The sequence below is a fragment of the Cynocephalus volans genome, chromosome 12, assembly GCF_027409185.1.
Source record: "Cynocephalus volans isolate mCynVol1 chromosome 12, mCynVol1.pri, whole genome shotgun sequence".
Classification (NCBI taxonomy): Eukaryota; Metazoa; Chordata; class Mammalia; order Dermoptera; family Cynocephalidae; genus Cynocephalus; species Cynocephalus volans.
The window spans coordinates 51,403,282-51,418,645 of record NC_084471.1 but is presented as its reverse complement, the minus strand read 5'-3'; the positions used below and the strand labels follow the sequence as shown (position 1 = coordinate 51,418,645).

Here is a 15,364-nt window from a genome sequence, read left to right as displayed (position 1 = left end):
AAGACCCAAATAAAATCAGAAATGAAAGAGGAGACATTACAATGGGGATGCTTCAGAAATAAAAGGGATGGGAAGGGACTGTTATGAACAAGTATATGCCAATAAATTGGATAATCTAGAAGAAATGGATAAATTACTAGAAACATATAACCTAACAAAATGGGATCAAGAAGAAATAGAAAGCCTGAACATACTAGTGACAAATAGGGAGATTGAGTAAGTAATCAAAAACCCTCTCAACAAAGAAAAGCCCAGGACCAGGTGGTTTCACAGGTGAATTCTACCAGTCTAAGAACAATTAATACCAGTCTTTCTTAAACTCTTTCAAAAATAGAAGAGGGAACACTTCCAAACTCATTTTATGAGGCCAGCATCACCTTGGTACCAATGCCAGCAAAGAAACAATAAGACAAACCTACAGGCCAATATCCTTGATGAACATAGGTAAAAAAATCCTAAATAAAATACCAGCACACTGAATTCAACAGCACATTAAAAGAATTATACCCCACGACCAAGTGGGATTTATCCCTGGGATACAAGGATGGTTCAACATAAGCAAGTCAATCTATTTGATACACTTCATTAATAGGAATATACAAAGCACATGATCATCTCAATAGATGCAGGAACAGCATTTAACAAAATTTAACATTCATTCCTGATAAATACTCTGAACCAAATAGGTATAGAAGCAACTTACCTCAGTGCAGTAAACACCATATATGAAAAACTCATAGCTGACATCATAATCACTGGAGAAGAACTGATATAAGGCAAGGATGCCCACTCTTCATTACTTCTGTTCAACCTAGTACTGGAAGTCCTAGCCAGAGCAGTTAGACAAGAATAAGAAGGAAAAGACACCCAAGTTGGAAAAGAAGAAATAAAATGATCTCTGTTTGCAGATGACATCAATCATATATGTAGAAAATTCTAAAGATTCCACAACAGAAGTTAGAACTAATAAATGAATTTAATGAAGTTTTGCAGGATCCAAAAATAAACAATGAGCAATCTGAAAAGGAAATTAAGAAAAGTCTCACTTGCAAAAAGAACAAAATACTTATGAATTTTATCAAAGATGTGAAAGACTTACACACCAATAATTATTATATGTTGATGAAGGGAATTAAGACACAGATACATGGAAAGACACCCCATGTTCATGGACTAGAAGAATTAATATTGTTCAAATGTCCATATTACCTGCTATGGGTTGAATGTTTGTTCCTTCCAAAGCTCATGTGGGAGCTTGATCCCCAATGTGGCAGTGTTGAAAGGTGGGGCCTTTAAGAAGTAATTAGATCATGAGTACTGTGCTCTCATGAATGGATTAATCAGTTCGTGGAGTAATGGGTTAATGGATTAATGAGTTATCATAGGTGTGGACTGGTCGCTTTATAAGGAGAGAAAGTGAGCACATTACCAAGCGCTCTTGCTCCTTCATCATGTGATTGCCTGTGTTGTCACTGGGCTCTGTAGCCAGTTCCCACCAAGAAGAAGGCCTTCACCAGATGCACCCCCCCTCGTACTTTGAACTTCCTGGCCTCCAAAACTGTGAGAAATAAATTTCGTTTCTTTATAAATTACTCAGTTCCAGGTGTTCTGTTATCAGCAACAGAAAACTGACTAATACACTACCCAAAGTGATGTACAGATTCAGTGCAATCCCTATCAGAATCCCAATGGCCTTTTTTACAGAAATAGAAAAAACAATCCTAAAATTCATATGGTATCACAAAAGACATGAATAGCCAAAGCAATCTTGAAGAAGAAAAGTAAAGGTGGATGCATCACATTTCCTGATTTCAAAATATATTACAAAACTTCAGTAATTAAAAACAGTGTGGCACTGATATAAAAACAGACATGTACCCCAGTGGAACAGAGTAAATAGCCTAGAAATAAGTACAAGCATTTTCGGTCAACTGATCTTTGACAGGGGTGCCAAGGACACCCAATAGGGAAAGGATAATCTCTTCAATAAATGGTGCTTGGGAAACTGTATATCCACATGTAGTTGAATAAAATTGGACCCTGTCTCACACCATAAACAAAAATCAACTCAAATTGGATTAAAGACTTAAATGTAAGACCTGAAACTGTAAAACTACTAGAAGAAAGAAGGAAAAAGTTTATTGATATTGGTCTGGGCAATGATTTTTGTATATGACACTAAAAACACAGGCAACAAAAGCAAAAGTAGACAAGTGGGATTGCATCAAATTAGAAAGCTTCTGTACAGCAGTCAACAAAATGAAAAGGTAACCTACTGAATGTGAGAAAGTATTTACAAACCATGTATTTGATAAGGGGTTAATATTAAAAATATATAAGGAACTCAAGAAGAAAAAAAAACCCGATTTAAAAAATGGGCAAAGGACCTGAATAGACATTTCTCCTAAGAAAACATATAAATGGTCAATAGGTGTATACAAAGACATACAGATGGCCAACAGGTATGTAAAAATTACTAATCATCAGGTAAATGCAAATCAGAACCCCAGTGAGACATCACCTCACACCTGTTAGAATGACTTATCAAAATACAAAAGATAGCAAGTGTTGGTAAGGATATGGAGAAAAGGAACCCTTGTACACTTGTTGGGAATGTAAATTGATACAGCTATTATGGAAAACAGTATGGAGGTTCCACCTTAAAAAATTAAAAATAGAACTACCATATTTTCCAGCAGTCTCACTTCTGGGTATATATCCAAAGGAAATAAAAATGGGTATGTTGATGAGATATCTGTGCTTTCATGTTCGTTGCAGCATTATTCTCAATTGCCAGGATACAGAAGCAACTTAAATGTTTATCAACAATGAATGGAGAAAGAAAATGTGGTGTATGTATATGAGGATATATATATATGTGAATATTATTAAATCTTAATAAAAGAAGGAAATCCTGCCATTTATGATAATAGGAAAGAACCTGGAGAACATTATGCTAAGTGAAATAAGCCAGACACAGAAAGACAAATGCTTCATGATCTTACTGATGTGCAGAATCTAAAATAGTCAAACTCATAGAAGCAGAGTAGATTGGTGGTTGCCAGGGGATGGGGCAAATGCATTATGTTGGTCAAATGGTGCAAAATTTTGATTATGTGGGATGAATAAATTCTGGAAATCTTAACATATGGCATGTATGTTTGAAATTTGCTAAGAAGGTAGATCTTGTGTTCTCAACACCAAATAAAAAATAAATGGTAACTATGTGAGGTGATGGATATGTTAAAAAACACAAAGAAAATGATAGGAAATGCAAATTTCGGTGTTTATAAATTTTAATCAAAACAGACAATTCATGTGTTTATGTATTGTCTATGACTGCTTTCACACTGAAACAGCAGACTTGGGTAGGTGCAATAGAGACTGTATATGGCCTTCAAATCCAAAAATACTTACAGTTGACTCCTGGTGTAGATGATACATCATTTTCAGCTTCAGAAGGACAGAGTGTTAGAAAAATTTTCAAACTTTTATTGAATCTACCTTCGTTGTCTGTTGTCTGTTTGCAAAAATCCTGTGCATTATCTTTGTGGATACCGCTTCTGCCTCAATCTAGCTCTCTCCTTTCCTTTTGGAAATCTAATTAAGTGCATGTTATGCCTTTTCATTGTATATCTTATATCTCTATCTGAAAAGTCACCTCAAATCTTACCTCACTTTTCTGGGTTTACTTCTCCTGGATCTTAGCCCCAAATTCTTCACTATTTTCTTTGGTCCAAATTGCATAGTCTGCTATTAATGAAAGCAGAGTCCATTTCCAAACATTTAAACAAATATTCTCTTCATAGGATAAGTTGCTTTTGCATTTATAGTCAGAAGTGTTACTTATCTTGAAGGGTCAAATTAGATATGTTTATTATTTTGAAAATATCTGACAAAAATTGTTCTTTTGATAGCCCCTTACCATCCCAGAAATATTCAGCAAATCTGAAACATTTGTTATTTTAAAAAGGAAAATGCTTAACTCTTCATTGAATTTGACAGCTGTTAAGGTCTTTGCCAAGATAACCAGCATAATGGTGCATGGAATATTTTCATGGTTAATCTTGTCTTATTGTAAATCATTTAAAGTAAATGTATTAGTTTGTTTCTGTTGCTTATAACAAAATACTTGAAACTGGGCAGTTTGTGAAGGAATGAAATATATTTCTTACATTTCAGAGGTTGAGAAGTCCACAGTCTAGGGAATACATCTGGTGAGACCTTCACTCTTCACAGCAATGTGAGGTGTCACATGGCAAGAGTGGGCTAAGCAAGAGAGCTAACCTGCTCACTTGCTCTACTTCTAAAGCCATCATAATCATGCCCATGACAACCCATTAAACCATCAATGGCTTAACCCATTCATAAGGGTATAGGCTTTACAATCTAATCTCCTCTTAAAGGCCTCACCTTTCAATTACCATAATCTGATTTCCTACCCTCTTAACACTGTTACGATGGAGATCAAGTGTCCAACACAAGAACCTGTGGGGGACACATTTGACCCATAGTAGTAAAGATTCTCTAATTTAAACTAATGTGATCTGTAAATTCGTGTTCGTGGGCATATGCAAAGCACAATTCATCACAGTACTGTAGGAGCAAATGAACAAATGGCAGTACCACTGTCAAACTCTGATGTGGTCTTCCACTGTTCCACTCTACCACTGAACAGTTGACAGACCTAGTGAGGGCACCATTTTCAAACTATCTGTTAAATACCTTTGAAGCATATTTCCTTCTTCCCTCTTCTTCTCCCTCCCTCCTTCCCTCGCTCCCTCCCTTCCTCCCTTCCAATAAGCTGTAGATTGAAGTTCTAAAATATAAATGCTTACATCCCAGGGTATTATTTCAAGCACCTTATGTACTGTTCCAGTTCATCCTTAATCCCTTATAGGGATTATCCCACACAGCAATGTAATATTTTTAATGCAAGGAAGATCATGTCACTCTCTTTCTTAAAAGTAAGGCTTCATATTGCACTTACAATAAAATCCAGAATTTTTACTCTGATATTTAATTATTAGAATGTAATCAGACTACAAGAGATGTTATGAATAAATGTTTGATGTGTGAATATTATATGAAAAAAGGAAAATTAAATAACTAGAGGTTCATATTTGAGGTACTAAAATTTAAGATCCTATTAAATGGTGGAGTCTGATTTGCCTTGTTAGATTGCTCTGCACACAATCATCACTTAATATCTTGTGAATGTTCTTATTGGAAGTTCTAAGGCTTCTCTGTCATTCCTGTAAACTGCAACATTAGTGATGCGTTAATGTTTTTACTTGTTCCTCGTATATGTCTTTGCTATGGCTAATAATATGAATATATATAGTGACAAAATCACAAAAACCTAACTGCAAAGGAATTGGCTTTGACATGTGGGTTATTGTCTATTTTCCTTCATCACATTCACAGTCCTTACACAAGTGTTGTTCAGAATGATTGAACTCAACTTGGCTGTCTCAGTGGTAATAGGTACTAAAAGAAGGTACCTGTTCTTAATTTCTAATAGTATGTCTACCTGATATCAACTGCTGTTTCATTAGTTGACATTGGATACTTATTTTCAGGTTTTATCTTTGTAGTACAGACAGTCTCTGATTTATGATGGCTCAACTTAAGATTTTTCAACTTTACGATGGTGTGAAAGCAATACACATTCAGTAAAAACCATACTTTGAGTACTCATACAACCATTCTGTTTTTCACTTCTACAGTATTCAATAAGTTACATGAGATATTCAACACTTTATTATAAAATAGGCTTTGTGGTAGATGATTTTGCCCAATTGTAGGCTAATGTAAGCATTCTGAGCATTTTTAATGTAGGCTAAGCTATGATGCTCGTGTAGGTTAGGTGTATTAAATGCACTTTCAATTTATAATATTTTCAACTTAATGATGTGTTTACCAAGATGTAACCACATCGTTAGTGGAGGAGCATCTGTATATCTTTGCTTCAATCATGGACACTTGGAGAACGATTTTTTAAAACAAATGTCAAATACTTTGTTTCCAAAATTTGAGATGTTAACTTTTTCAGGAAGCCCATAAGATGGTAAGAGAAGCAAATGTCAAGCAGGCAACAGCAGAAAAACAGCTAAAAGAAGCACAAGGAAAAGTAAGTTTTCGCTGCTTTCAATAGTATAAAACTTAAAGAAATTAGTGATTACTATTTTAAAGATACCTTAACATCTGTTGGATTATGTTCTGGTTGTAAAAGAAGTGCTTATTTTAGATTTGGAAACTACAGAAAAATATAAAGAAGAAAATAGCTACTACAGAATTATAGTGGATATTTGGTGTTCATTTCTAATAGAACCAAATGATTTTAAGCTATGTGAATAACGTGTTATCAAAATGATTATATAATCACATTTTAAAGTTAATATTTTCTTTATTCACTGAGAAAAGCAACCTAAATGATGTTAAATTTAACTATTTTAGGAGTGAAACACAACTTATCCTAAGCTATTATATTTTGAAGATTTTGAAAATTCACATAGAATGTTAGATAGCTTGATAATTTAAAAAATTGTGAATAGTAGCTGAATCCAAACCATATATCTGTGGGAAATACAAATTAAACTTCTTTTCCATCTTTGAAAATGTTTCGACCAAACTGCTAACATTTAGGCGCATCTGTCATAAAACATATTTAGTGTGAACAAAAATTTTATTTCTTTTCAAGATTGACGTACTTCAAGCTGAAGTAGCTGCACTGAAGACACTTGTATTGTCCAGTTCTCCAACATCACCTACGCAAGAGCCCCTGCCAGGTGGAAAGACACCTTTTAAAAAAGGGCATACAAGAAATAAAAGCACAAGCAGTGCTATGGGTGTCAGTCATCAGGACCTCAGTGTGATACAGCCAATTGTAAAAGACTGCAAAGAGGTAACTCGTCAAGGACTGTCCCCTCTGACTCTATTGATACTTGTTAAATTCTCATCACTGAGGTGTCAGTTATGATTTTTGCCAGCAAAATTTTTAGTACAAAATATGCAATATTAAAATGGGGGAGGCTTTATCTAGAGTTGGCTGCTTTCAGGGATTCTTCACTTCCATTCTCTACCTGGCTGACCTTGGAGTATCTGCTGGAAACTTGGTAAGTTTCTTAATCTTAATATTTCATTTAGGGAGCAAACTGTCATGTGTTGCATAAAGGAGAGAGGCTTTAATGATCTGGCTAGTCAAAATTTATTGCTAAGGTGCTCTAACAAAATATGAATATAAGAAATGTATGAAAATATGGTGATTTTCTTGAAGATCAGTGCATTGCTTTATTAAAATTCTAGGAGAAGCAGATTTTTATATTGGTAAGGGAATCCTAGAGTTAATTCAGATAATTAAGCAAGAAAATATAGAAATAATGGTAGCCTTATCATTTTAAAAGATGTGTTATAAAGATAACTGAAATAATGTGTAAATATTTTGAGCTGTTTAGAATAAAAATTGTATAATTATATGTTTTTAAATTTAGTTGTTGCACATTATGAGAAAGCATTTCCAAGAAGATTGATCAATAATCCATGAAGCATCATTCTCATTTTTTTTTCTTAAAAACTATATTTTACATTGTTAAAGTCCATCATTAATCTTGAAAGAAGCTGTGTGTGCTTGTTCAGTTAAATTGTTGTATGGGAGAGGGGGATGAGGGTAGGGGAGGAATCGGTAAAGCACCACAAAAAATGATTAATATTGTATAATATTGAATATACTAATTATCCTGATTTGAGCATCACATATCACACATAGGTATTGATATGCAACCCTGTACCCTACAGACATGTATAGTCACTTATGTTTCAACAACAACAAAGTTGTTGCATGGAAGCCAGGAGATTATTAAATTGAGTAACCAAGGTTGTTACCTATTTTAATTGAATTGCATTTTGTTTAGAGGTTAGTAAAAAGATGTTAATGAGATAGAAGTTGAATAGTTGGTCAAATATGAATGCAACAAAATCTAAAATTCATGTTGATTTCTGTTAAATATTTAAGAAACATTTTAAATCATATCTTTATTTCTAATTTCTTTGAATTTAAGTAGCATTTTTAATTGCTTGGTACAACTTGTATTTTTGCTATGGTTTCTCACTAATTATGTGTAATTATTTACTTTTTTTTCCCTATTGGTTATAACGAAATTTAAATGTGTTCTCATGGAACGTGTTAAAGGTTCATTTTTAGTTTTTGAAATCCCTTAAAATATGAATAGGCAACATATAACTTCAAAATAATAACTTTTTGCTGATATTCTGATGTTTTGTGGAAAACTTGTCAAAAAGTCTTCTTAGACAAATGAAACGCATAAATTTGACCTGTGTAAGTCTTAAAAAAAGATAGAGCAGTCAAAGAAAATGAAACATGTTCATGTTTCTGTAGAAAACATGATGGGGGACTCAGTCATGTTTAGCAGATATCTTCTGTAAGTATTTAAAACACACATATGCATGCAGACACACATGTGCAATATCAAGTCACTTAGATTTGAGGTTTGACTTTACTGCTTTCTTGCTGTGTAAACTTGGGCAAGTTACAAATGGGGATCATAATATCTGTCTTGCACAGCTGTGAGGATTAAATGTTTAAAAAGTGCTTATCATAGTTCCTGGCACAGAATCAACTTTTAATAAATAGTTTAAAGTACTTCCTTTAAACTAGAATTTTTCCTTAAATTATCACTCACTTGCTTTTGAGTTTATGTCCATTTTCTCAGTAAACTTTACAAAGAAAATGAGTTTGAAAATGTAAGTATTGCTTATCTGCTGATATTCTTTGTCCGTTTGCCTTTAGCTTTGTTTCAAGGTATTTATGAATTGGGATAAAAAAATTCACATTGATATTGCCATTATACACCTTAAAAGAAAGTCTGTAGGAATGCTTGGGTACACTTAGCCTTTTGTTACTTTCATTTAGCCCACCTGCACACCTGATTAAGCTATCCTAGAGGCGGGCCATAGTTGTAGTCGGTGCATCTTTTATAGTGTATCCAGTGCTTCTGGACAAGAGTGGCTTAGAGCTGTAGGAGGACGAGGGAGACTGATCTGTGTCTGGGTGGCTGGTTTAGGTGCAGCTTTGTACTCCAGCAGAGAGTTGGGCTGAGAGAATCTGAGGATTTGTAGGGAAGAATACTTGGGGATAATTTATTATAGGGAAGAGGGAAGGAAAGGGACAGCTGGAGGATTAAATAGGAAGGAAGTTGCCAGAAGGGCATTATCATTGATACTTTAGGTGGTCCTTACTGGATGTTATGCCAAAAGTATCTAAATAAATGTTTATATTTGAAAATAGTCAATTTAGGAGGCTGTATTTATGCATCTTTTAGTCTTGTTGCTTTTACAGTAAACATTTTGGCAGTTCTTTTGGGAATTTCTTCATGTAATAGCAGAATATTTAGTGTCATTTTTGACCCAAACTAGATTTCACAATTTAATTAGTCTCAGTTAACTCAAATGCTTTATTTAACTTGGCTCCAAATTACTTTTTGATTATTTTCAGAAAAGACTTTTCATCATTTTTTATTTTCAAAACAGTGTATACTTGTGTCTTCAGAGGTACTCCAACATTAGTTTTGGGGAACATGGGGATGAAGATAATGGTAGACACCATAGTAGATATGTTGAAAAGTGCCAATTAGTCATTTGTGAATCATTTTTTAAAAAGAAAAATTGCTGTCATGTGTTATAACTAATCAAGAATGGTTTAATTTATTACTTTAAATGAAGAGCATTTCTTTCAATAATGTTTAAATTAGATTTTAGTTTTATAAAGTGGTTGTATGTCTTGTACTTTTTAAAAAGTTTTTTTTGTGTTTTCTTTTGGTTTGTTTGTTAGGCTGATTTATCTTTGTATAATGAATTCAGATCTTGGAAGGATGAGCCCACCATGGACAGAACATGTCCTTTCTTAGACAAAATCTATCAGGAAGATATATTTCCATGTTTAACATTCTCAAAAAGTGAGGTAAATTTTTTTCATTTTAATGGGAATGCATTAGAGTTGTTTCTAATCATGTTACATATTTTAATATCTCTTATATAAATTATTATAAAATGTCATATTTTACCATTTTCTCTGTTCCATATTAGGATTATAATAATTTCTTGGCATTCAGTTGCTGAACATCTTTCCTTATTTAATCAGAGGATCATTCACAGTGAAATGTGTATTTTGTTGGAGTGAAGTATTAAATATGTATGTGGGAGTAGGGCTTATTTCTTGATTTTTCAGTCCAAGGTTCAGTGTAAGGAAAGTTCTGTACACACATTCCATTAAAGGAATTTGCTGGGTTTATTTGTACATGATAAAAAATCATATTTAGTTTATCTATCTTTGAAACAGGAAAAACAGTGTCACCTTTGCCTATGTCACAGAGTTGTTAAGAGGATAAAATGAAGTGCATTATTAAGTAGATACAAAAACTTTAAAAAATATATATAAATGTAACGTCATAATTTTAATTTGTTAAAACGTGAAAGATTTGTCTACAAATATCCTTTCAACGAATGTTTAAGAAATTTAATCCTAAGAGTCTTATGTTAAGTCTTTTGAGAATTTAATGATAACATTACTTGTAAAAAAAAGCTAAGATGAACAGTGTAACACTTTTGATATGAATATGTGTTGTTCATTGTGCCTCTGTACCTGGTTTCAGGTAGCCTGTTCAGTATCAGTAATCTTGCCGGACTGAAGAAATTTGCCTGTTTCATCTGTTGTTTATCAGTTGCTACCATTTCCAGCTGGGCATTTAATATTTGATTATTCAGTTAATTCTTTTGTAGACTCACTCTTGTGCAAATAAGTACAAATTCAGAAAATATGTAGCTATAACTAATATATATTGCTGTTTTATAAGTGACCAGTATTAAGAAATATTGCATAATTTAGCAGAATAAAGCATGAGGATATTCATTTTGAAGTGGCATTAACAGTCGATGGTTATGGCGAATAAATAGCAGACAGAACTCAAATTAATATCTTTAATTCTCTTCCAGATAATGAGATAAGTTATTTCACTATAACGAAATTACCTTTCATAACCGAGTTTGAATTATAAAAGAAAAAATAAAATAAATAAGATTACATGGTTTCTTTCTTTGTTATTCGCTAAGGCTAAGCTGGTAGGACTCAGGGGAAAAATAATTTATGAAATCATTTTATTATAGAATACAATTTGATATTTTCCTGCCATCATAGCATCTAATAGTTTTTATTTCGTTAAAGTTGGCTTCAGCTGTTCTGGAGGCTGTGGAAAACAATACTCTAAGCATTGAACCTGTGGGATTGCAACCTGTTCGATTTGTGAAAGCTTCTGCAGTCGAATGTGGAGGACCAAAGTAGGTTTTCACATCCAGAACTTGTGGAAGATACTGAATTTTTGAAGTTTTATGTGTTGCATTTATTTAATTTTTCTAGTTTTAAATGTGTTTAAGTCTTTGCAGCCTAAAGACAAATTCCTAGACATTGTGGAATATAACATTTCAAATTTAGCATCAAAGGAGAACCCTTTTAATTACAAAAATATATGATAGGGATCCAGGTAAACTAGAGATTAGAAACATGGTGGGTTTTTTTGGTTTTTTAACCCCATGTTGTGACCCATTAGTGGATCAGGAAATCAGTTTGGTGGGTCATAAACAGAATTTTGGTTTTTTATATGTATATGTGTAGCTGTGTGTACTGGGTTTCTGTATGAAATATTTCTTTCTGAGATTTACCATTAAAAAAAGTTGGGGGTCTAGCCGTTAGCTCAGTTGGTTAGAATGCAGCCTTGTAGGGCCGACCTTGTGGCTCACTCGGGAGAGTGCGGCGCTGGGAGCGCAGCAGCGCTCCCGCCGCGGGTTCGAATCCTATATAGGGATGGCCGGTTCGCTCACTGGCTGAGCGCGGTCACCAAAAAAAAAAAAAAAAAAGGAAAAAAAGAATGCAGCCTTGTAACACTAAGGTCATAGTTTGGATCCTTGTGCACGCCAGCCGCCAAACAGACAAACAGTTTGGGAAAATACTGAGTTAGAACAAGTCTTATCAAGCATGAAAACAGAGTACCAAAAAGACTAGATTAGTCCTCTCCTTTTGTGTTGTTATAGAAGATTCTCACTTTGGTAAATAATCAGCTCTGTCTTTCATAGGAGAGAGAGATTTGGAAATTATAAATCTTCAGAAGTAAGACTTCCACATTTCATAGAAAGGCAGGCTTTTTTTCATCTAGTCCTCTGAGGTGGATAGACTGAAACCAGTACGTAAAACCTTTGGCAAAGGTAAAGGTTTTGTCTAAAAACAAGGTACAATTGTGCCTTGGTTTCTATTTTAAAATGCCATGGAAAGCTTTTGAGGAACCTTTTGAGTTAGTAGTTAAGAACTAGATCAATATGGGATCTGGAAGGCACAAGAGAGCTAATAGAAAGCAATGATTGACTGCTGTCAGGGTTATTTTGAAGCCAGAAGAGGAAAAGACTGGTTGAGGTTAACTAGTAGGTCTGTGTTAAAGCCTGTTGTAAGAACTGTATGGCTCTTCCTGTTTCTTGTTATGCAGGTAACATTCTCAGCAAGATTGCACAATGTTGGTATTTGGGTGACCGTTTGTGGAGTGTACCTAGTCATGCATTTGCTCTGTGAGCCACACATCCACCTAGAGTTGTGTCCAGTTTTACACTCTCACTGTGCCACACCTGTAGCACAGTGGCCTTTGAATTTTGGAGAATGGATTTATATTCTTTTTTTGTTTTTTTAATTTTTTTTTTTAACTTTTATTTTGTGGATATACATTGTGGTTGATTATTGTTGCCCCTTATCAAAACCTCCCTCCCTCCTCCAGCTCTTCCCTCCCCCCCAACAATGTCCTTTCTGTTTGCTTGTCGTATCAACTTCAAGTAATTGTGGTTGTTATATCTCCTTCCCCCCCCCCCCCCGGTTTTTTTTTTTTGTGTGTGTGTGAATTTATATATTAATTTTTAGCTCCCACCAATAAGTGAGAACATGTGGTATTTCTCTTTCTGTGCCTGACTCGTTTCACTTAATATAATTCTGTCAAGGTCCATCCATGTTGTTGCAAATGGCAGTATTTCATTCGTTTTTATTGCTGAGTAGAATTCCATTATGTAGATGTACCACATTTTCCGTATCCACTCATCTGATGATGGACATTTGGGCTGGTTCCAACTCTTGGCTCTTGTAAAGAGTGCTGCGATGAACATTGGGGAACAGGTATACCTTCGACTTGATGATTTCCATTCCTCTGGGTATATTCCCAACAGTGGGATAGCTGGGTCGTATGGTAGATCTATCTGCAGTTGTTTGAGGAACCTCCATACCATTTTCCATAGAGGCTGCACCAATTTGCAGTCCCACCAACAATGTATGAGAGTTCCTTTTTCTCCGCAACCTCGCCAGCATTTATCGTTCAGAGTCTTTTGGATTTTAGCCATCCTAACTGGGGTTAGGTGGTATCTCAGTGTGGTTTTGATCTGCATTTCCCGGATGCTGAGTGATGTTGAGCATTTTTTCATATGTCTGTTGGCCATTTGTATATCTTCCTTAGAGAAATGCCTGCTTAGCTCTTTTGCCCATTTTTTAATTGGGTTGCTTGTTTTCTTCTTGTAAAGTTGTTTGAGTTCCTTGTATATTCTGGATATTAATCCTTTGTCAGATGTATATTTTGCAAATATTTTCTCCCACTCTGTTGGTTGTCTTTTAACTCTTTTAATTGTTTCTTTTGCTGTGCAGAAGCTTTTTAGTTTGATATAATCCCATTTGTTTATTTTTCCTTTGGTTGCCCGTGCTTTTGGGGTCGTACTCATGAAGTCTGTGTCCAGTCCTATTTCCTGAAGTGTTTCTCCTATGTTTTCTTTAAGAAGTTTATTGTTTCAGGGTGTATATTTAAATCCTTAATCCATTTTGGGTTGATTTTAGTATACGGTGAGAGGTATGGATCTAGTTTCATTCTCCTGCATATGGATATCCAGTTATCCCAGCACCATTTGCTGAAGAGGCAGTCCCTTCCCCAGTGAATAGGCTTGGTGCCTTTGTCATAGATCCAGATGGCAGTAAGTGTGTGGGTTGATTTCTGGATTCTCTATTCCATTGGTCAGTGTGTCTGTTTTTATGCCAGTACCATACTGTTTTGGTTATTATAGCTTTGTAGTATAGCTTAAAGTCAGGTAGTGTTATGCCTCCAGCTTTATTTTTTTTGCTCAGCATTGCTTTGGCTATGCGTGGTCTTTTATTGTTCCATATAAATGTCTGGATAGTTTTTTCCATTTCTGAGAAAAATGTCTTTGGAATTTTGATGGGGATTGCATTGAATTTGTATATCACTTTGGGTAGTATGGACATTTTCACTATGTTGATTCTTCCAATCCAAGAGCATGGGATATCTTTCCATCTTCTTGTATCCTCTCTAATTTCTCTCAGCAGTGGTTTGTAGTTCTCATTATAGAGATTTTTCACCTCCTTGGTTAACTCAATTCCTAAGTATTTTATTTTTTTGGTGGCTATTGTAAATGGGCAGGCTTTCTTGATTTCTCTTTCTGCATGTTCACTATTGGAGAAAAGAAATGCTACTGATTTTTGTGTGTTGATTTTGTATCCTGCCCCTGTGCTGAAATCATTTATCAATTCCAGCAGTTTTTTTGTAGAGGTTTTAGGCTGTTCGATATATAGGATCATGTCATCTGCAAACAGGGACAGTTTGACTTCATCTTTTCCAATCTGGATGCCCTTTATTTCCTTCTCTTCTCTGATTGCTCTGGCTAGTACTTCCAACACTATGTTGAATAGAAGTGGTGAGAGTGGGCATCCTTGTCTAGTTCCTGTTCTTAAAGGAAAAGCTTTCAGCTTTTACCCATTCAGGATGATATTGGCAGTGGGTTTGTCATATATGGCTTTAATTATGTTGAGATACTTTCCCTCTATACCTAACTTATAGAGGGTCTTTGTCATGAATGAGTGCTGAACTTTATCAAATGCTTTTTCAGCATCTATAGAGATGATCATATGGTCCTTGTGTTTGAGTTTATTAATATGGTGTATCACATTTATTGATTTGCGTATGTTTTTTTTTTTTTTTTTTTTTTTTTTTAACCCATATTGCAACTATGTTTTTTATTTATTTATTTATTTATTTATTTATTTATTTATTTATTTTTTTTTTTTTACATTTTATTTTGTCGATATACATTGTAGCTGATTAATGCTCCCCATCACCAAAACCTCCCTCCCTTCTCCCTCCCCCCCTCCCCCCCAACCATGTCCTTTCTGTTTGTTTGTTGTATCAACTTCAAATAATTGTGGTTGTTATATCTTCTTACCCCCCCCCCGTTTGTGTGTGTATGTGTGTATGTGTGTGTGTGA

At 34.6% G+C, this 15,364-nt stretch overlaps 1 protein-coding gene across 3 annotated transcripts in view; it reads left to right on the top strand.

Annotated features, from left to right (window-relative positions):
* The window catches only part of RAB3IP (RAB3A interacting protein), a 63,415-nt gene that overhangs the window by 33,079 nt on the left and 14,972 nt on the right, over positions 1 to 15,364 (top strand). For 2 of the 3 annotated variants that reach the window (XM_063075083.1, XM_063075082.1), the window contains 5 exons: positions 6,056 to 6,133; positions 6,704 to 6,907; positions 7,062 to 7,118; positions 9,851 to 9,979; positions 11,240 to 11,352. In XM_063075083.1, the coding sequence (XP_062931153.1) occupies positions 6,056 to 6,133; positions 6,704 to 6,907; positions 7,062 to 7,118; positions 9,851 to 9,979; positions 11,240 to 11,352 (581 nt within the window). The remainder of the gene's footprint in view (positions 1 to 6,055; positions 6,134 to 6,703; positions 6,908 to 7,061; positions 7,119 to 9,850; positions 9,980 to 11,239; positions 11,353 to 15,364) is intronic. The other variant, XM_063075084.1, reaches the window with a different exon arrangement.